The 23,780-nt window shown below is 37.7% G+C and overlaps 1 protein-coding gene across 2 annotated transcripts in view; it reads left to right on the top strand.

Annotated features, from left to right (window-relative positions):
* Positions 1-23,780, top strand: part of SYNE1 (spectrin repeat containing nuclear envelope protein 1) — a 291,594-nt gene that overhangs the window by 8,886 nt on the left and 258,928 nt on the right. For both annotated transcript variants that reach the window (XM_057405922.1, XM_057405914.1), the window contains exon 2: positions 1,145-1,382. In XM_057405922.1, the coding sequence (XP_057261905.1) occupies positions 1,319-1,382 (64 nt within the window). In that variant the 5' untranslated portion in view covers positions 1,145-1,318. The remainder of the gene's footprint in view (positions 1-1,144; positions 1,383-23,780) is intronic.

Below are 23,780 nucleotides of genomic sequence, written 5' to 3'. Positions count from 1 at the left end.
TGCAACTCCCATGGGTTGAGATGAGAACAGTTTAGTAACTAAGGTATAACACAAATCACTACTGCTACCACCAATAATAATAATGATAAAGGAAATAACAAGGGAACAGAATACAACACCTCACCACCAGCCAACTGATAACTCGCCCCCCCCAGCCTGACCAAGCTCTGACCCATACCTCCTCCAACTCTGCAGTCCCAGCCCTTCCGGGTAACTCCCAGTTACCTCCTGGGCATGACGTGCTGTGGTATGGAATACCTCTTTGGTCAGTCTGGGTCAGGTGTCCTGTCTCTGCTTCCTCCCGGCTTCCCCTCCTCCCTGGGAGAGCATGAGGCTCACAAAGTCCTTGGCCAAACCAAAATATCATTGTTATCAGCTCTGTTCCCGAGCTGAAAGTCAAAACACAGCACTGCACCAGCTACCAAGAAGGAGAAAAATGACTGCTACTGCTGAACCCAGGACATTACATTATCTGAAGAATCTAATTGGATCTTTTTTTTTTTTGGACCAGATTTATAGTCATGTAGATCTTACTATATTAAGTTCATGTAGCAGTTCTACTTCACAGGTTTTGATGTTAAATGACAAATGACACAGAATACATCCTTATACACTGGAAAAGTGAATGTAAATGATTTTATTTAGTAATAAAGCATATGAATCTCAATATTTCAGATTTGATCACACAGTCCAGTGGAGTTAGGGATTATTCTGATCAACAAGTTACTGTTATGTGCTCCTTCACAGCATGGTAAAATAGGATGGGTTGTACAGCTTTTGAATTTTGCAAGTGTTTTGCCTTTTCCTCCTTTACACTTAATATTATTTACATCAAGAAAGTATTACAATATTATTTTTGCTACGTATAACATCATTGTTAGTTCTAAAACGACATCCATAAGCATCCTCAGGAAAGCATTGATGTCTGGTGCATTGCCAATTTTTTTTAATGATTTGTTTTTGCAGCTTCATTCCACTGATGATTGCCAAGCAAGCTTTCAGCATTAATTGTGTGTCTGGCTGGGGTGTACTCTATGGCTAAAATATACCTCTCTTTATGTGTTAAAACAGCTATTAAGACTCAGACTTTTTAGTTTGCTGAGGTGGTAAAAGTTTCCTCTAATCCTTGTTCTTTCTTTCTCAGGGGCTGAGGTTGCTTGCCTGTGTTGTTCCCTTGTGCTGTGAGGGCTGGTGTTAGACTGGAGGCATCTGACTGCCCCAGTCAGAGGGTTGAACCCTAAAAGATCCTCATCTCACTGAGGACACTGTCTTGGAGGGAGACCTCTGTCAGGGGAAGTGGACTCGCTGCAAAGAGATCATGGCCTCATCCCGACTAGTGGCAAGATCAAGAGATATTGCTAATGTCATGCAACGACTTCAAGGTAAGAGATTGACTCGGGCTCGTGCCCTCTGCCACCCATTCATAAATGGAGATTCCTGTTTTTTGCTGTGGTGCAGAGTCATGACAGTATTTCTGAAGTTTAATAACTGTTCCAAACTTGCCTACTGGAAAATGTTTGTAGTATATCTGAAGGACTCTGATTAAATTAGTCCTTTAGTATAGCATTAATTAGAGGTGTTTAAAAGCAGCAGATATCCATCTGATAGGACAATGAATTTAAGATTATGAGACTGATTTCTGTTTCCTGCACATGATCTAATTGTTCATCAGTTTTCTCATAGAAAAGAGAATAGAAATTATATCTGTCCTTTTTTCAGCTATAAACTCTACAGGTAGATCTGCTCTACTGATAAACTAATATTTACTAGTTTAACAATACTTGCTGCCTTTAAACAAGAGCTATACGTCATTATGTTGTTAAGTGTTGAAGAATTCATAACTCAGTAAGCTAATTATTAGTGTGGAAGTTAGTAACCTTTTCAATAACATACTACAGGATGTCTTTACACTATTCATTGAGTATTCTTTATGGTTTTAAGTTCTTATAGTAAAGCATTAATAGTTTTATCTTTTTAGAAGGTATATATCTAATTGCTGCAGCTAAAATCATGCATTCAGAATGTATGGTTTTGTTCAAATGATGATATTGACTAGAAACAAAACATCAGTGCTGCTGTACTGTTTCACTCCTGACTTTTAAACTTGACCATAAATCCCTGACCTCTTACTTTCTTTACACACCAGCTTCTACTGACTTCATCAAAAGCTTAAAGGCACATAACCCTTACTGTCTCTCTCTGCATCTTCTAAATCTGGAAGCTTTATTTTCTCATGGCTTTTCCTTCCATTTATTGTTTTTCAGTTCAGGATATTTAAACTCAGTTTCCAAGCCACCAGCTACGACTAGCAGGCATAATTTCCATGTAGTCTCAGTATATAAATAAAGGAGTAAACAAAGATGCGTGGTCTGTCCTATCTAGACCTGCTACAGCACTTTTGCAATTCCAAAATGCTTCTGCTTGTTGTTCCCCAGCTTGTTATACAGTTACTATCTTTTCCCGTGTTATTTTTGTGTTGGCTAATTCTTAGGCTGCAGTCTTACTAAGTGGTTGCTCAAAGTGCCCACAAACATAGTGAGGAAATATTCCCTGCCCAGAGAGTGTGTGGTTTAAGCATTAGGATAAGACACTCCAGGATGATGCAAATGAATGAGAGTGCAAGGGTACAATGAGGCAACCTTGCCCACAGAGCAGGCAAGGGTTTTAGTAATCTCTGTGTGTGTATATATATATGTGTGTGTGTAAAAGATAATATGTTCTTAATAAAAATTCCAGGGGAAAAAAAAATGAGTTTTGAAGCAAGAAATGAAATAATTATGAAGCTCAGAGACTTTCCAAAGAATATGAAGAAATAGGTATGAGAAATGGCAGAGGTTCTTGGAGGTTATGGAGGCATATTGCAAAGGAAGGGATCAAGGAGCTGAGCTGTGTTCGGGGAGGATTATCCAGGCTGGTACTCTGAAGCAGTGAGTAAGGAGGATGCTACATGAGGTATTTACAGAGCATGTGGACCTATTAATTATAAGATTGTTACATACTAACTTTCTAAACATCCGTGTAGCTGTCACTCACAAAATGGCTGTTCTGTTAATTTGCACTCTAGGTATTTTACATAATTGTTTCTAACTTCTATGTATTTTGCTCTGCTGAATTCTGATATATAGTTCAGTCTGCTTTGTGTTCGTGGGCTTCATCTTTCTGGAAATAAAGCAAAAATAATGAAGTGACCTTTTAATTGAAGACATTTTAAAAGAAAACATATGAACTAACTGCAAATTTGGCATTGCGTGTTAGTTTACAGTCGCACCTATAACTGGATTCTTTGCTTCTCAGATGAAATCAGTTCAGCTTCGTGTTGCTGGGATCTGAGTTTTGCTGCAGAAGCAATACTTCAGTAAATCACCTGTGCCAAGATTAGAGTGCTTGTAGCCGAAGTCTTTTTTTAGTCTGTAGTTCTGCATTATGGATGAGCATGCAGTCTGCAGTGCGATGACATTAGCCCTTGTGAATTAAGGTTGCTCTGCCTTTCAGAAATTATAGTAAGCTGAAATAGGAGCAGATATGAACATAGGAATGCAAAGATGTTTCTTGTCGTGTTTGCATGGCAGCCCAGAATTGGTGCAGTTGGAACTGCGTGTACAGCTCAAGGTGAGAGTAGAACTGACAGTATTCACAGTGTAATAGGAATGGAGGTGGCTTGGAGGATCCTCAGTCAATGCCAAGGTAGCAGTTGTGTTTCACAACACCTGCTTTTGTACCTGGCTGTAAGCTGAGGCAGAAGACTTCTTGTGTGACACTGTCAAAGCTGGCAGATGTCAGTGCTGGGCATTTGTCAGCATTGGAGAGAGGTAAAGCAAGCTGTGCTCCCTCCTCCACACTGCTGTCTCATATCCACCTCACACATTTCCAGTGTTTGTAGTGGGAGAGTGTAGGAAAGACCAGAAAAGTGCCACTCTTCACTGGAATTCTCAGCACCAGTTTTGAAATCTCTGTTGTACATCCTGTAAGTGAGTGCAGTTACATCAGCTGTCCTAAAAACTGACAATGAGCAACAAAGTTGGTTCTGGTGTATTGTTTTGGTAGGTTTTGGTTTGGTTTGGTTTTTATTGGGTTCTTTGGTTGGTTGGTTTTCTTTTGTTTGGTTTGTTTTGTTGGTTTCTGTTGATTCTTGTTGGTTTATTTTGGTTATTTTTTTTTTCTTTGAGGTTTTTTGGGGGGGGGGGGGGTGTTTTGTTTGTTTGAGTTTGTTTGTTTTTAAAAAAGCCTTGCACTTTGCTTTGGTGATTATAACAGTTGCAATGCACTCTGGAACTGTTACAGAGTTTTTGAATAAGACTGCATATCACTGCCTCAGAAGTCCACTTGGGACAAACAATCATAAGGATAATGAAGCGTTCTGGGCTGTGGGTTTGTATGCAAGTGGATGTACAACCTGTCTCATCTTGTAATGCCCAGTTAAAGGCTTGTAGAAGTATTGTACTCTTTGCCCAGAAGTATGGAGGACCTTTAGTCCAGTCCAGCAGGGCACAGGAGAAAGGTGGGCACTGACAGTAAGATTTACCATCTCTAATTTCATCATCTCGGTCATCCTGATGAAAGTTGAGACATAGGGCTATTCGTTGTAGCTCAGTCTGCACTAAAGGGAGAGAGACAAGCCACTCCAGAAGGAGTATGATCCTTTGTCACTTGAATTTTAATTAATAAGGATCTGGGTTTGAAGCAAAAATCCTTCCTATTATATTTTAATTCTGCAAATTTGGTAACATACAGGCAAGGGTTGCAGAAAAGAGTAGTCTTGCCACTTTAAATGGAAAGGTGGAGAGGTGGATCTGTGGATAGGCCACCTCCATAATAATCATAGTCAGGAAGGTAGGTGTAAATCTACAAGAAGTCATAGTTGCTCTCTATCTCACTCTTGCTAGTCACATACCTTTAGTTGCATGTGGCATCTTTCCACTAGCTTCTGCTTACTACTTATCCTTCCCTCAGCACTCGCTCAAACTATGCTACCCTACTCAGTGCACAGGGGCTGCCAAGTCCATCTCACCTGGGTCAGGAAATTCGGGCTTCCAGGAACTTAAATGGTGGTGTGACTGCTACAGGATCTAATGTAACCTATGGCATATGTGCAAGAAGGGTGTAATTAATTTTCTTAAAGTGCTTATCTCTCCTCATTGCCTAAAGGGAGAGATGAGAGAATACAGAGATGACACCTGATGTTTTTCATTCCTGAGTTTAAGCATGGGGAACCCATCCTCAGATAGTAGTACTACAGAATGAACTGATGACATTCTTTCATGTAATTATTTGCATAATTTATTCCTTGCTAGCACAATTCAAGGTTTTCTACAGTACGTTATGCTTATCCTTCCCTGTTCATATTATAAAAGCACTCACAAAACCCAAGCAGAACCAGTGTACACAACTGATTTGAATTACATTCCTGGGATTGTCTTTGGGATTACTTAAAGAATTAGATGCCAATTGGCACAAAAACAGTGCTCCTTAATTTACAGGAAGTACAAGATTCACTAGCATTAAAGCTGGTCATACATTGAAGATAATTACAGCATTTTTAACAGCTGCAAAAGTCAAAGCATGGAGTGTCAGAAAAACAAGCTAGTAAACCTCTTATTTCCTTGTAATCTCTTCCATCATGAAACAGCCTTTTCTGTAAGTACTACACTGTTACACACAAATTTCAATCATGCTTATGCTGTTCTGGAGAAAAAAAAAGAAAGGACAAACCAAGAAAGTCAGTGTCCCATTCTTCTGGACCTTGTCACTCCTGTATGCTGACTCACTGTTAATTGGCTTGTAAGGTGATGTTGTACAGTCGCTGTAACCACAGGCTTTTCTTGTTCCTCCTTTTCCTTCCCTCTCTTTGTTTTCTCCATTTTCACATTTAGTAGTCTGTACTGGGTAGAGATTTTTCTGAGCAGCACGGGTGGTCGTCCATTTAGTCAAGGACATTTTTGTCCCTAACTATAGTGGATCGCAAAAATTCAGTGAGCACTACAATCTTAATGTATATGCCACCCCAGTTAAGTTGCTCTGTTAATACCAATATTTTGAGACAGTCATCCATTTTAACCTCATTCAGCAAAACCAGTTCCAGGCCATACAAAGTACAGCTATTTAAACAATATTATAAGACAATCAATTTGTTGTCTTAAAAAGCCTCTACAAATTACATGAAAACATAAACAGAAGATTGAGAATAATTCTTTTATTTCTGGATTGCACCACTGTTCTTAAATAGTTGCACCACTGTTCTTAAATAGTTGCAACACTGTTCTAGGCTCTTAAACTCCTGTTGGCTTGTGGGTATCTTGGTCTTTTGTAAACTCTCTGTAGAAACACTTTATTGTGTAGGAAAAGCTAGGGTGGGAAAGTGAGCAACAGGGTCATTCATGAAGACCCACTGTGTTGGAAAGGACCCATAGTTCTGGTAATCTTCATACGCTCATGAAAAACTTCAATACACACAGGTCAAATCAGCCTGTAGTCCAGTCCTTGTTTTGTGTAGTTACCTACAGCCGAGTATCATCTCTAGTTTGAATTCCTTCCATGTATTAGTGCTATTCACAGAAAGCTGTGAGTTGGTTTTCTTCTGGATTGTCTTTCCTTCTCCCTCTTTTCTTCGCTTACATTTTAGCTCTTCTTTTTCTTCCTTTTACATCTGAGCATTTCTTTTCCAAACCATACTAATATTAGCCATTAACTAATCAGTAGATCTTTTTATATTTAGCTGATAGGCACTTTGTTAATATGTACCTTTTTCAGTGTTTTTCTCTGGTTGTTTTCACTCTAAGTCAACAGTGCCAAGAGCCACAGTTGGACATTAGGATAACCTGATTTAACATATACCTGCTACTGAGAGCTACCTTGCTTCACTGTGTTCATGTTCCGAATTTTGTTTACACCAGTGCTCTTCCTTCTCTTACCTTGGACCTGAACCAGCTGAAAATTAATTTGTAGAGGTCAGGTTTGGTCCTGGCAAAAACTGGAGTGGCAGGGTCTCCCCTTTCAGTGCAATTTGCCTTTTTATTATCTGCAAAATCAAATGGCCAGATCACATTTGTAAATGTGAGCTCAGTTGAAAAAGTGGGCTTGGTCAGGAGGGGCATGTTGCACGCTTTGCACAGCTGAGTTTTATGCCCACATCACAAATATTGCCCCAGTTAAGGTTTCCTTTTGTCAGTTTTCTGTTATATGCTGATTCCATGTAGTCCTGGTGCTGCTGCATTTTCTTTGCAGTCTCACTCTCTGAAATGTCCCAGTTCGATTCTTGGAGCTTTCTTGTATTTAGAAGATTCTTGAGTTAAAAAAGATGCCAGTGTCAATTATTACACAGGTAAGTCTTGTGGCAATTCATTACTCAGGTAAGTCTAAGGCAATTCATTACTCATTGGCAGTGTGTTAAGGGAAAATAGACTCTTCTGGCTCTACTGACTCTGTAGACTGTATGACCTGAAGGCCAGGTAGATCTAAATAATGAACTGGGAATCTGAATAACATTACAGCCCACATGTTACTTAACAGGACAAATTCAACCAGGTTTTCAATTTTTTTTTTTTTTTCTTTTTTTTTTTCAATGTGAGAAAATTTTAGTATTGTTTCAGAACAAAATACTGAAATACATGCTATATGTTTGAAGGTTAAGACAGATCATAAACAAACCCAAACATAGCTGCAAGGAAAATCACTAAAGGGTAAAAAAAGAAAGAAAAGAGATCATGTGTTTTCATTTACTCCAACAAAAACATGTGAAAAGAGTTAGGCTGCAGCCAGGGGCAATCAGGTTAAATATTAGTTAACATTGGGTAAGGAAAGTTGCTAAGGCTAGCTGTAAAATCACCATAGCTAGAAGTATTTAATTCTGGTTTATGCACATGGAAGCAAGTCCTGTGAGGATCTACTTCAGGGTTCTTCTGATTAAGGAATCTAATAGTTTTAATCTGATGTATTTCTGTCAAAAATAGGTAAGTTCTGAGCTATCTGTATGTATTGCAAAACTGTCAGGAAAATGATATAATCAAACCATTTTGGTAGCAGCACAAATGACTGAAGTATGCACTGAATTCTAGGTATTGTGTATTATGGGGGCTCTGGAGCCTCTAACACAAGAGGGATTTGGACCTGCATAAGTAAGTCCAGAAAAGGGCCATGAAGATAATGAGAGGGCTGTCGCACTTCTCCTGTGAAGACAGGCTGAGAGTTGGGTTTGTTCAGCCTGGAGAAGGCTCTGGGGAGACTTTATAGCAGCCTTCCAGTACCTAAAGAGGGTCTGTAAGAAATCTGGAGAAATTTTTACAAGGGCATGTAGAGATAAGACAAAGGATGGCTTTAAACTGAAAGAGGGTAGATTTAGGTTAGGTATTAGGAAGAAATTCTTCACTGTGAGGGTGGTGAGACACTGGCACAGGCTGCCCAGAGAAGTTATGGCTGCCCAGAGAAGTTATGGCTGCCCCATCCCTGTCAGTGTTCAAGGCCAGGTTGGATGGGACTTTGAGCACCCTGGTCTAATGGAAGGTGTCCCTCCCTGTGGCAGGGAGGTAGAAAAGAGCTGATCTTTAAGCTCCCTCCATCCCAAACCATTCTATGATTTTGTTTTATTGCAGTTAGCTTTCATTTTGTGTTATCAGTGAGAGCAGAATCCTGGACCAGTCTGTGCAATGCAGCATTTATTTTAGAGAAGCATGGTCCTATTTTCTGATTTTTAGAGTTTTTTTGCTTTGTTAACAAGTTCCAAGTTAGTAATTTAAAATATTTTTTTTAATATTTAGTAAGTTAACATTGCCATCTCATTGCTTACTTTTCTACTGCTTTTTCTTCCCAAATTAATAATGTAATATAAATCAAAATATTCCTACTTATTTTTTTTCTTGCTTGTACTGTTGGTGATCCCAGCACAGTTCTCACCGGTTAGTAAACTAATCTGTGATCCAGTTTCCACTTGGTTGATGGTCAACTAGGATACAGAGCACTAAAGATCACAGAGATGATACAAATGACAAACATATTTGCATTTGAGTTGCTGTTTAAGGGAAATCAGCATATTTTTTGTTTGGTTGTTGGTTTTTTTTTTTATTTTTTTAATTTCCACCTAGGATAAAGATTATGTTTAGGGGAGAAAATGGTTGAGATGTAGTGTCTCACACTGAGACTGCTTTCATTTGATTCTGTGGGAACACAGCTCAAAAATTTATATTCTTCTTATATGCTTCAATCTAAACACTGAGGACAGGACTCATTGCACAAAATTCAGGAGGCAAAAAGCAAGAGGAAAATCTTCCTTGAATCATTTTATAGGCAGAGGTTGAAAGTATAGTGCTTCTGAAATATAGTGGATATTCAAAATGTGTCAGGCGAATTGTGTTTTATACAAACCTGTCTTCAGCAGCTCCACTCTGCTCAGTCTGGTTTGACAAGTTTGTATGTAGGCATCTACATGGCAGCTGCTTAACGTTGGTTGTGATAAATCCCTATATGAGGCTCAAAAAATGTTTCCAGTTAAGACTTTATCTTAAAATATCATCTGCCATACTGGTGCCTTACTGGTGTGAAAGGGGTGATATTTCATGAAGTCTAAATAGGAACAATAATGTGTCAGTTTTGAGGGTTTAGTGAAATAAAGATTTTTGAGAAGGAAAATATTACAGTAGTAAGTATTTTTGAGAGCACTCCTTTTATTCTGAAAGGCTGCTAGACAGTTATTGTAGTAATAGCATTGAGCTGGGGTATCAGGATGCAGAATATCTTAAAAATATGCTTTCAGGTTTTTCTATGCAGGTTATGACATTTGACATTTGTTTGTCTTATGACATCTGATTCATTCCCTGTGTTATATCACAGTATGCTGCAGTCATGAAAAATTAAGCTTTATCTTCTCACAGCTGTGCAGTAGTATTTTCCTAGAATACATTTTGTACATTTTGGTATATTACTAAATTTGGAAATCACAAGTTGTCATCATCATAAATAGCCTTCCCTTTTGGAATGCCATCTCTGTTGTTTTTTAATACTACAGGATCTGAAAATTACAGGAGGACGTGTCTCTTGTCCCTAGTTACTAATTAATAAGCATTAAAATAGTTTTGCAGAGGAGCTATTGGTAGTCATGCTTGTATACTGATGTAAGCTTATGTAGTGTAAAGGCAAAATATTTCGTTGAGAAAATTGTGCTTTTTTCCTGTAATTCTGTTTTGCCCTTTTGTGGAAATCAGAGGCCTCACTACCTTTAATTATCAGGGTGATAATATGCTTCAAAGAATATACTTGCAGGTTGATAAAACACAGATTAAAAAAAAATAACACCTAAGATTTTTAGTGATTTATTCCACAGACCATTTCGAGAATGTAGTTTTTATTTTGCAGTTTAGACTTCATTTGCTTAAAATATCTTAGTTTCTGTCACAAAATTTTCTTGTGAGTCATATCACAGAATCCTATTTTAGACCCACACTGAAGTTTTTTAGATGGCAGTTATATGCATCCAAGTGAATCATCTATTACTGTGTGCAAGAAAACAGGCTACTTGCTCTGTCTTTCATCTAAGATGAGAAGGAGTTTTATGAAGGAAGTGTCAACAACCTATTAAGAATCCAATGGTCTATTTAAAAAAGAAGAAAGAGGAACAAAAAATTAAAAAGCAAAACAAAAAAGCAAACTCAGCTACACCCCATCCCCCAGCTCTTTGGAATTTATTTCTCCCCAGTAAAAGGAAATGCTTGAAATATATTAAATTTTACAGGAAGTTATAATTGATTACTTAATTGCACAGGTGATATTTATATTCAAGTTATGGTTGTTTGGTTTTGTGTATATTTTATTTTTCTCATTTATTAGTAGACCAATTTGGGTCTGGTCCACACAGAACGTTCTTTTTGGAAGGTGTGTGAAGGAACTAGGGCTAATTGTAAAAGCTAGCCTCCATCCTGTCTGTTGAAACAGATACAGGTTTATTTTGGGTTCTTAGTGATGATTTTAATTCAATATAGGAACTGCTAGGGACCTAGAAGAAAAGCATCCTGATGTTTCAGGATAAATCACCCCAAGTTAAGTGTGGAAGAATGAGTAATACCAAATAACTGTTGAGCAACGAGGACAGTTCCTCCTGCCTCCAGCCTTGGCACAGCCTGTGTGGAGGCCAAGACCCCACACCTCAACCTGCCTTCCTCACTCGCTCTGGCTGGTACCTCTCTCAGCTTCACCTGCTGAGGAGTCTTTGTTAACATAGCATTGTCAAATATTGTTTGGAGTTTTCATTACACGGGATGTGATCGTTAATATATTAAGAGACATAATTTGTGGAACTTCTCTTACTGTGATTTCACTAGATTTTATGTAATTACATTTCAGTATTTATGGCATATTTTTAGTACTTTTAATGTTATGCCCTCACCAATGCACATTGGTTTAAGTATCTATGGGGAATGTATGTAACCTTTTTATAACACTATTAGGCTTGTGACACAAACCTGCAAAACCTATGAATCTTCAGGCTAAAGACTGTCATTATAATCAGCCTGATATGGTATCTTGAACATTTAGTAACATCTATAACTGCATAGTCATTGCTGCAGAATGAGAGTTAAAATTTAGTTTACCCAAGTCATCGAGTTTCTTTTTAGCTATGCTAGTGGAATTGCCAGGGAAAATTTATCATTGTCTTACAGAGATGCTGAAGGCCTGTACAAACATATCATTCCTATGTTTTCTGCACCTTACTTATACAATGCAGCTGCTTGTCATAATTGCATAGGCTGTCATAACTCCACCAGCCTGCCTGGAGGTTATCAATCACTGGTGTACCTGGAGAGGTAGAGCTTCACCATATAGTGCAAGGACTGTGTGTCAGTGTGTACTACCTGTCCATCTTTACTAAAGGCAGTATTGCGAGAAAGCTGCTCATTTCCAGACCTTGTGAATGCAGCAGCTGTTCTGTAATGGCTTTATCTTAAGCTTATTAAAACAAAGAAGAAATCTTCTTTCCATAAGGTGAAGGGAACAAACTATAACCGCAATAGCAGGTGAAGAGTATTAGTGTTAGCTTTCCGGTCTTGGAGGGGAAGAACCCTGATATACAAGATCACAATATTCAAGAAGATAGGAAAACAAACCAGTGGAGCAAAGCAAAGCAGAATATCTACTTGCTTATAGATGCCTATAGATAGTGCCCAATAGATGAAAAAAAAAAAAAAAAAAATCTCACTCTTCAGAGTTGATTGTTGGTAAGAAATTATGGTTATTTGTGGTAAATTCAGGTTTTGGACTGTGCTTTCAGTCTCCCAAGGAAATGAAAGTAAATCATTATTACAGTTGAGCTTGTGTAAAGGCCCATTTTTTCATTCTGTTAGTTTGGCCAGAATTTCTATTTTACTGTCTCATTTGCCAAAATGTCCTTAGTCTTTTCCAGGTTCAAGTGCTGTAGCCATTCCCGGTATTGAGTCAGAACTGAGATCAGAAACTGACACAGCCAAATTTTCTCTCTTACTTGACTCCTGTTAATAACAACAAACTCCCCTGCCTGTTTAGATCTGCTGGGTAGTTCGCGAATACCCTGTGGTTTTTCAGGAGAGAATCAAGAATCAGCATCACTGATTATAACAGTTATGAGCTACTAAACCAGTCACTGTACCAGCCCAATCATCCTCTGTTAGTAGTCAGATTGGTTATGTACTTGACTGCTGTTTGCAGCCTGGATGCTGCTATTCCATTCACACATGGGTGAATCTGATGTGCCTCATTACAGTGAGAAGGACAAGAGATACCTTTTAATGGAAGTCACAAAGCTTGTGCTCCCATCCAAATGAGGAGAGAGATGGTCGGGATGGATCCATTGCAGAGATTTGCAGCCCAGTTAGCATTTCTTTCCCCAGTGGAATGCATTGTCAGAGAAACTCGGAATATGGTGGGGTGATGTGACGCTTAAGGAAGCCCGATGTCAAGCTTGTGGACAAGAGAGACAGAGGTGCAATCAATGAGCAATCAATCATAAATCAATGAAAAAGCAAACTTGATCAAGCCACTGTCTTAGCAGACGTCTTCTAGGCATAAAGCTTTGTTAGCAGATGTGAGTTGCAGTAATAAAACATGGATAATTATACCTTGGTTTGAGACTGATTAGACAGGACATAAGGCTAATTAACCTGGATTTCTGGCTGCTTTGCATTACTGAAGTTGTGCAATGCAGGAAGAATAAGATTTGAAAGGCGTTTGAGCACCTAGAGATAGATACTGCCATTAAAAAACATGATGTGCATTATTTTATGCCTTTTTAGATGCCTTTCTTCCTCTTCAAAGACTTAAGTGTTTTATAATCTGATCCATAAACAGAAATAAAGTGAGTTAAAATCTTCAATGGTATTAGCATTGAAAAAATAGAAATATGTTATTTGTAAATGTATTTATTACTCTCTGCATAGTTGATGTTTCAGGAACGTACTTATTCATGAACAATTGCGACCTAACATTAGTGGGCTGTCCTGGAACTACTAATTTTATTCTTTAGTGCCATATCCATTATTTAAAAGTGAAGCCATGTGACAACCTTATTTGCATTTCTAAAATACATACCCATCCTACCAAAAAACAGTAGCTGTAATGAAAGATTGGATTGCTGCTTTTTCGTTCAAATTAAACTTTTGTTGAATATAACGCTCTGAATCTTACTGTGAAGCTTCTGTTTTCTGCTTCCCAAAGAGACAGAAGTTCATTTTGTTTCTTTTTTCCTGGTTGACTAACTCTCTCAGGGGCAGAAAATCTGCTGTTTCTCCATTGCAATATGTTGTGGAAGGGAGAAGACTTTAGTTGTATAATCTGCTTTCTTGGTCTTGCTTTCCAGAATTGCCTTTTGTTTGGACACTTTGGCAAACTTGTACACAGCCTCGTTGCATAATTCTTCTTTCATAATTCTGAGCCTGCCCTTTCGTTTGTGTGGTTACTAAGAAAGCTGGAGGTGCGACCAACTGCCAGAAGTGATTGGAATAAATAAAAGGAATCATGAACAGTTAATTGTTTTGTTTACATCTAGTTTCTAAGAGACTAACAGCTCACGCTTACTGTCTCTGGGTGTTTGTATTTGAGATCTTGGGCGCATTTAAGCCCTGTGTTCCCTGTGGAAAATTTTGTCTGCACAAATAAGTTGCACTTCATATTTATCAGTAAGAAGTCTTAAGGTTTGGATAGGAAATTGCATACATTTATGAATGAGATTAGGTAATGGTATGCCATTGTGCTAATTTTTAAGTAGTCAAGGTTTGTTGTTTGTTTTTTTTTTTGTTGGATTTTGAAAGAGGTGTGCAAATGTGTAATGTGAGGGGGGTAAGAACAGGTCATATCACTTTCCAGATGGGAATTGAAATAGAAGAAGGTCTCATTCTCAGCCAGTACTATGAAAGTGTAGGATGCAACATGGCGTTTACTGCAGTCAGGAATAATAAATCAGTTCCTAAAAATTCTGCTGATCTGGTTAAGTACCAGCTTGGATCTACAAAACAGGTGCACATCTATCTAGAAATCAGGTGCACATGTACCTGCAGGTATCTACTAATAGCTATTTGTGTTCATTATTAGTAGCTGGTGATTGACTATTGAAGGCCAAAAATAGCAGAAACTGTGTCATCAGGAATTGGAAGTAGCTTGAAATTTCACTTAAAAATAGCAACTTACATATTCAGCAGCATGTTAGAAGAATGACAATGTAAGTTTCAACAGTATATTTTCTTCAGGTTTTCTACATTATTATATGTTAGTAACCAAACCTTTTGGAAATTGTATAGGCTGCAGTGCTTTTTTAAATAATAATACTAATAAAATATTCTTGACATAGTTAAAATGGCAAACCTCATTGCCACAAATAGCAGCTATTTAAAACAACAGGTGTGACAATACAATGATTGTTCCCTGACTGAAGCGCAAGCTATCAGCATATTTGTATTTTGAATGAGACCTTTTTCTTGCAGATTTCAGTGACATTGTTAATTAACATAACATTAATGCCACTTGTTAAAGAGATTGTGTTATTCTAACAGGTTTATGATGAAGTTTAAAAGTATCAAGCTGAATTATGGTAATGTCATGGGTAATGCAGAAGAATGATATAAACAGACTTACATGAAAATGTGTGTTGAGATTTCTTTGTACAGAAGGAAAAGAATGGAGTTGATTGATCAAAATTCTGGACACTTAGCTACTTCTTGTAGTAAGTGTAAAGCACAGAAATCAGAGCTGCGAGGCAGATTAAATAGCCTTAAAGATGAAAAGCTCATTTTGCGTGCGTGCACACACACACACACACACACGCACACATGCACAGAGAGTCTTTTAATGCTTTCTTTGCAGCAAGATAAACTTGTAATTAGAAGTTAAGTAAAAGCTATAAATAATGTTCTCAAGGAAACAGAACAAACTTAACACACAGGGATACACATAGAAGTGAAAGAAAAAGTCAAATGAAAGCAAAAGGAACCCATGTAGCCTCCTGATACGTAGAAATGCTGAACAAAAAAATAGCGAGGAAAGGAGATTGGATGCTGAGAACAATGTCATTTCATTTGAAAAATGAAAATGGAGAAGCTTCCTTATATCTCTAAATAGAAAAAATACTATGGCAAGAATTTTGACTGTGTTGCTGGTTGTGAGCTGTCTCAGTCTCAGTCAACATCTAAGAATATGTTTGCCCTAAAGTTTGGTATAATTCTGGTAGTTTATTGTGGAGACACTATACAGTATCTGCTAGCAAAAGCCTATCTACATTCCTCTGAGGACTTACCTCAGTGAGAAATCAAAGCTAGCTTTCTGACTACGGTATCAGTATTCTGCTTCAAAATCCTTACACTCGAAAAGGAGAGGTCTTTAATCTAAGTTAGTAATTTTAGTTATGAGCAGAATCAAAATGTCTATACCATCATTACTTGCTTGCTCCCTATCAGGATTTGACCGTTTGGAAATTACGGGGTGATGAGTGGATGCTAGGTGGTGCTTCCCTGATCCTGCAACATTCTAATAGCTGTTATTAGCATATAATTCAAGACCACGCAGTGATTATTAGTTCAGATTCATTTTTTAGGCATTGTCATCTAGATTAACATTCTGGCATAGAAACATTTAACCTAAGATGCTGATATCTAAAGATACAACTCAGTAGCCTGTCACTGAAAGCCATATGCTGAAATTACATGACCTCGTTCATTCCAGAAATCTTTTTTTCCTCAGTGACTGGACAGAACTGGTGGCTGATTGCCAGCAATGCTGGACATAAGCTGCTTTGGTAGATTTCCCCTTTTAAAGCTGTGCTTTATTTGGAGGGAACATTTTCTCCTTTTCCCCACACACAAAAAGCAAAACGAAAGAAAAAAAAAACCTTTAGAATAAGATTGAGATGAACCTCGTGCTAAAGAGAAGAAATGGCTATGGCAGATGAATCCCAAGCTTAAGAGTTTAACTTCATTAGATTCCCTGTAACCACTGAGAGGACTGACTGTGCTTTGCTGTTCACCAATAAAGGCAAAATCAGACTAAAATTTGTTGGCTAGCAATATAATGTATAATCTAATTTCTCTAGTTTCCCTTTTCCCAGCCATTTCAGCATCAAAACTAAGAGAATGTGTACATCTAAACATTCCTGAGACTGAAATAAAAATTGAAAATGTAGTCATTATACTAGTATAAGCCTCTTACTGCTATATATAAGATGTACAGGTCTTGCAGCGAGTGTGTTGTCTTTGAGGAAGAACCTAGGTAGTTTGGTGAAAGCTGAAACAGATGTTTTGGAGAAACTAGTACAAGATGCGCCAGATAAGACTGTGACCTAAACTGAAAGAATCCATAATAGTGAAGCCAGGAGAGTATGTGATCACTGTCATGATCACCTACATATTTTCAGAATTCAGTCCTGAGTGATGGTATGTCTCTTGTGAGCGCATAAAAATGAGAAGTAGAGAGAAAAAAGCTACAGGGAATTTCTTCTCCATTTGGCAAATATTATCAGGTGGATTAACTTTACATTGAAGTAAATGCGTGTGTTAACAGATGTGAAAAGCTGGATGCATGTGGAGGGACAAACCTCAAGCTCTCAGCTGAGCTTTACGCTGTTTTTTTCTTATGCTCAAAGGTAGTTGCAGGTTGGATACTAGTTGCCTCAGATCATACAGACAAAAAATACACAAGACCTTGCTGGGAAAATGAAAGAGGAAACACACAGGGACATAGAAAGGAGGAAGTTGTCCAAACGAATAAGTTCCTCTTACCTCTCTCAAGAGAAATTTGCATTTTGCAAGTTGAGATTACCTAACAAATTTACTGAAACAGCAGAAGTTGCTCTGTTCAAAGGCAGCACCTCTCAACATGGACTCAGAATGGACCACAGATATAATAACACTATACTTGAGGGGAAAATGTTTGGAAGTATGACTACTTCACGTTATGGAGTTCAGTGTTTTAGTGGCAGGAGTTTGTATGGATAGGAGAGATCTCTTTGCTGTTTACCCTCAGCTAATCAGGTTTTGGGACAGCTTCAATGTTGAAGCTTGGATATGATTTGCAGTATGATACACTCAGTTTACTTCTCAAATGATATATTACTTCTCAATATGAATAGTGTGCTTCTGTGCACTTCTTTTCAGCAAGTCTTGGGTTCCTGGTGGCCACTTTTAAATTTTCAATTTGAAAATAAATTCTTAAGCAGTGTGAAGCTGGAGATTTGATCTAACAAATTCGTATGTAAATCTATGTATGTGTACACACATATACATAAATTAACAGGCACAGATGCTTCAAGTCTACTTGATCAAATTATCATCTAAACCAAAAATGTTTACTACATTCCAAATATAAAATAAGAATACTTAATGGAGTATATATTTCACAGTGTCTAATTTGAAAAGCCTGAGCCTAGCAAATGTAAAAGTGACATGATTTTATGTTTAAATTAGGTACTAATTTACATCCTTTTATTTCTTTAATGAAGTAGAACTCAGCTGACAAGAAACAGCAGCATATTCATAGCAAATTCATATAATCTTATTGCAATTGTATGATCCTCACTATTATGGTATTTAAGTTTTACCAGAATTTTAAGGGGTTTATTTTTACAACATCCCTGGTGGGAAGGCAGACCACCTTTTCTTATATTTGTGGAGTAAAGTCTGTAAAGAGCTGCTTATGAGTTTATCAAATACAAGAGATGCAAGCAGAAGCTAAGTACCTGTAGCTGCAGATTTCCATGCTTTTCTATAATGATTATGTAACAATTATGACTGATAAATAAACAAGATAAACACATTTCTGTATTCATCCTACATCTCTGTCATATAGTAATGAGCAGTGACATTTCATTTAATAAATAAAAATAAGAATACTGGGAAGTGACACCCCATAAAGAGCCTCACAGGCCATAAACCGTAACTGTGGAAAAGGCACCAACCCCTCTCCTGCTTTGACAAGAGTTGTAACTGAGGTCATAGCTGTCCTTTCAGTTGCTGTGGTACTCCACCCATTGTTGTTCTCATTAAGAACTTGAAATCGTGACAAAAACATCAGAAGGAAATAATGCTTGTGTTGAATTTATGTTTGGATTTTTGTTTGTTTTCTTCAAAGGAGCTTCTCCCTCAGATGATGGTTATTTTTAGAGCTTATGAAACCAAAAGACAGCAAACACTGGACAGAGCCAGGAAGGCTGTGAGCTAATATAATATTGGTGAAAACTTGCAGACATAAAGTAACTCAGTTGGCTTTGTCCTACACACCACCAATTCTGGATATTGTCTTCTTTTAAAACAAGACCATCCTATGGAAGACTGTGGTGTGGGTGGGTGGTTCTTCTTCAAGAGATCATAAATTGTCGTTTTCTGTGACCTAAGGCAAATGTAACTGTGCCCCTCTCCCCCTATATTTAAAGATACCAAATTCTGTCCCATTGCAGAACCCTATTTTCTACATGCATTGACAAAAGTAAGCCACAAGATAATTTAAGAGGGCTATTTTTTGTAGTATTTTTGAAATATTTCATGGTGTGCTATACAGCTTTAAATTGTGTATTTGTTTAGACTGATATAGTTTAGGCTTCATAGCTGCTTTTAAGTTCTTAGTGTGAAACTTTTCTCTGAAACCTGAAGAGAGCAGAAAAGGCTATTAGAACGTTACAAAACTGTTGCCATCTCAGATGGTAATGTTAGGTTCTTCAGATCAGTGGCAACTGGCAAAAACCCTCCAAAACAGAGGAAGTGCTGAGGTGTCACAAGTTCTTTTGCGGTTTGGACAAATTTCAATATGGAGGAATTAGAAGAATGAAGTGTGCACTGGCAGCCTGTTCCAGCATCAGTTGACCAGTAGGTCCAGAGACTGAAAATTTCTGAGGGCAGTATTTAAAGGACAGTCAGAGACAGTCTTAGCTGGATTGCAAAGTCTTGTGGTTTTGTGATAAGGATGATCCGGAAACATCTTAATCAAATTCTTTGTGCCATAAACTATGTAGTTAGGTGGTGTAGATGAAAAAATAACTTTTCACTCAAAGAATCTAATTTCAGTTTGCAAACTGTATGTAAACACGCCAGATTACTTTGAAGACAGAAGATGCTGTCTTCGGCATTTGTATTGAAGCTGTGAATATCATAGATTCTTTGTATTTCTGAGCATTAGGGAAAGATAATTTCAAAAGTGATGGCAAAGCTGGGAGTCTGAACTGCTTGATACTGAGTCAGTCATTTTAGATAGGGAGAAGAGTCTGAAAGCAAACCAAAATAAAAGTAATAAACTACATGAAAGTTGAGATTGCCATAAATGGCAACGGAGGAACCAATGACAATTTGAAAGATTTCTGGAGAGCCTTGCTTTTTTAAAAACAAACAAACAAATATTTGAAATGGTAGAATAATACCAAAGAAGGTATTGGTAATGGATATCACATTGTCAAGGAGGTGGCTGAGTAAAATTAGTTTAGTAGCTGCATCCCGCATCCATTAAAGAGCACAATGTAGACTGTAGCAACAAAATGCAAAAAGAAAAGTGGGTTTGGATAGATAAATAGATTGACTGAGCATGGATGTGTGTACTGGCTCTAGGGAAAGAATGTCTGGTATTTTAAGATGATATGAAGAAAAGGGTGATACTGCAGAGTAAAGAAAAAGAAATTCTATAGCTAACTGGAGTTAAATGTCTCTTCTGAGAAAATCAGTTGTAGCCATAAGAGACTAAATATGCTGTCTTCATTTTACTGCAACTAGAATTCTATAGAACTTCATTCAAAGGACTTTTTTTTCACCTTGAAAGCTGTGGAAATGCTGAAAGTGCAGAATGTACATTTTCTTCACGACTTTGAATGATAGTTACCTTTTTCGCATCTGTACCTCTTCTGTGCTTCATTGTAGCTTGTTTTATTGCAGTAGTTTCATTGCTATAGTTCCTCAGGCTACTTGAGGCAGTCTCTGATTAATCTGCAGGTATTTATAAGGGGGACTGCTTGACCTGAATGGCCCTGCCAAATCAGTCTGCCGCAGTGTGCTACTGATCTGCCCTGAAATAGAAAGTCTGGCTTAGTGTTTAGGATGCTTCCATTGCCTTTATCTCCAGAGTGAATGTGTTTATCATTCAGCTGGTGAGAAGACCAATGCACAGTTTATCCAGCAAAATCCAGCACACTGTTCATCCAGAACAGTAGTAGAAATATTGTCTGGGATCTGACAAACACTTTCACAGACAGTCTTTACTACATGTCCGTGTGTATGGTTCTCCATCTGGCAGGGTGTCTCTGAGCGAAAACTGTTGAGACTGTCCTACAAATGTTTCACAGCTACTAGTCCTGGACTGTGTGAAAATTTAGGAGATGCATTTTTAGGGGACCTCTGAGGTCTTTGAAAAGTTTCTGGAGGATGGGATGGGTGAGTGGTTTGGCAGCTGCCAAAGGTGAGGCTACAGAAGTGAGAGGTGGGGCTCCTAAAGGAGAGTCCTACCACCCAGACATAGTCACAGCTCAGCATCTATTAAGTCTGATTCTGCAAAATATCCAAAGTGGTTTTATTTTACATAATAACACCATATTAAAAGGTTAGACTCTTACTTTGATGAGCAGTATTCTTTGAATTAGCTACCAATTTTAATGTTTCTGCATATTCACATTTAAAAATCTGTAAATATCAACAGTTTAATACAAAACATCTGGGTAAGGTAGTGGCAGTAATTTATAGTCCAAAATTTATACATTGCTACTTGTACAGCACTAGTCCTTGTCAACACTTTCTAATATTCTGCTTTTTTGGACTCATTACTGGATCATTTATGTTTCTCCAGATTTTCTTTGTAATACTGTCAACACAGTGTGTGATTTGTTCAGGAGAATTTGAAAACTGGGTTATTTCACCTAGGAAGCAAACTGTTATTAATTAATCCCAGCCTTTAATTAAAATTATCAAGTTTTCATTTGTAAATTAGAATTTACGGCTTTGAAATTCTTGTCAGTAGATTTTGAAGGGAAAGATTCTTTCATTCAAAGCAGTATTTCAGTTTGTATTTTTCCTGTATGCTACAGCACTATTTTGGTCATGATTTTCTACCTCAGCGTCCACAAACCAATGCGGACAGGTGTTTATATTAATAAAAAAGAAAACTCAAAGAATTATTTATATCAGGACTAAAGAGGATTTTTCAGTTGAAAATCTTAGTTCATTTGTATCTGCCTTAAGCTATAGGTGAAAGATATTTATAATATGTGGGGGTTCAGTGACACAAGCTCCACCAGGCAAGCCATATGCAAATATGATTGTATCACAATAATGATAATTGTAATTACAACTCTATCTCAGGGAGGCCTTTTAACAAGGTTAGTGGAGAAATTGCTGCTGTATGAAGAAAGTGACTGAGTTGACAGATGCGAAATACAGTGAAGGTGTATGTACTTGCTTCCAATGGGAAGGATTCTGGCACCCCAGAACTGTGATCAAGAATTAATTAAGGACACGTGGAGATACCCTGCCACTGAGGTGCTGGTGAGCCAGCACTCTGAAGCAATGCTGGGAGTTGGAGAGGGAGCATGTACAACAGGGCATGGCCCTAAAGGAAATGCAAGTCAAGCTGGGCAAACTTCATGTGGGGTAGGTGGGTGCAGGGACCAGATCTGGGTTAGCAGGAGCAAGCGAAAAGGAAAAGGGTTAGTGTTTCAGCCAAATGGCAGATTGAACATCTGGGAACAGCTGGTGGGATGACTCGGCTGAGGTTTGGAGAAACACTTTATTCAGGCTCACAGCCCAGACACTGGCTCTTATAAGGTTTATCCCAGCTTTCAGTTCTCATTTGTTGGTAGAACCTGACTGCTGAGGTAGAGCTTGGCAAAATCTGATGAAAAACTGTTACACATTTATCTGCTTCCCTATTTATTCTTTTTGCAGAAAACTACACTTCAAATGGATGTTTCAGGTGTCATTATTATTGGTTTTGTTGTTGCTATTATTATTATTATTATTATCAGTACTGTTAACACTGAAATAGTCACTGAAATAGTTGCATCTTTCCCAAACAAACATGTTATGTGCACACACATATTTATGTTGTGCATTCATGTATACATGCATGAACATGTGCATGTAAGCTGAAGGGTATTAGCCAGGAGCACTGGCAGGAGCACTGTCATATTTCATTATTCCTGCCTAAAATGTTACTTGCTGTAGGGGATGGAAAGGAACTGCAATCAGTTTGTTTTGTAGGCACACATGCAGCTCTGCTAATGGTATTTTTTTAAATGGGCAGTACTTTAAAGGTTACTTAGCCTAGCTGCAATACATTTGACTTGTAGTATACCTCACCGTTTATTTTTTAAAGGCTACATTTTTAATTTGGATCCATAGAGCTATATCCGTATCTCTTTATCTAAATAAAAGTGGCCTCATTTTCAGAAATTAAAAGCACCTTCAGCCCCATTTGACATCACAGAGATTCATGTGCTTCTCTAATAATAAAAAATTAGGGTACCTGCAAAATATCCCATCATGCATTCCCCGCTAGAATACTGGTTTTAATATCCTCTGCCTCTCAGATTGTGTTCATGCAGAATTGCATTGATTCTTCAGGAAAGCAGACCACTTTTGACCCTATAGGATGTGACAGCACATTAGGACTCTGCCTGCTTTTATAATGGAAGCTACTAAACCCCACCATTTTGCATTCCCTATTTCTGTGTGAAAGCTTAAGTACTTTTAATTGTCACAGCAATTGTCTGTTTGTTTATTCTTTTGCTGGTTTTTGTAAGAGTACACACCCAAAATCTGTGGGTGTTGTCCAACCTGGCTGAGATTTAGTTTAAGATAGATAATTTTCCACACTCAGTTGTTCATGTTTCCCAGTCTAACTGTTCAGATTAACTTTTTTATTTTTTTTTTTTTAGCACATTTTTAAGTTGTGAAGCTCTACTGTTTTCTGGCCCAGGGAGGTAACAAATATCCAGAAGTTTTGATTTAAATTAAAAAAATATACATAAAAACAAACAACATAACTTTCCCCACATCCAATTCTGTTCCATCTAGGAAGCACACTAAAATTTACTTTGAAAGCAGTATTTGTAATCATACAGACATTGTGTTTTTTAATACTATATTCATTGACATATTCATTATATAACACAAACCATGTTATTCTAAAACACAAATTAAAAACAAACATTTAGTGCAACTCTGGTAATCGAGTGTAAATTTATTTGTGTTTGCTTTTTATTCTCCTGATTTTTTGCCTGTTTTTCCAGTGTTTGTTTGAGCTATATTTTACCCAATGCAAAGACTTATATAAGGACAGAAATTACTTCAGAGTAAGTTATCATTGCTCCATTTCAC

This window comes from Pezoporus wallicus, unplaced genomic scaffold, assembly GCF_028554395.1.
Source record: "Pezoporus wallicus isolate ANWC-B61680 ecotype Strahan unplaced genomic scaffold, APGP_CSIRO_Pwel_v1 contig_3817, whole genome shotgun sequence".
Taxonomy (NCBI): domain Eukaryota; kingdom Metazoa; phylum Chordata; class Aves; order Psittaciformes; family Psittacidae; genus Pezoporus; species Pezoporus wallicus.
The sequence above is the reverse complement of the archived record's forward strand: the minus strand, read 5'-3'. Positions and strand labels throughout refer to the sequence as shown.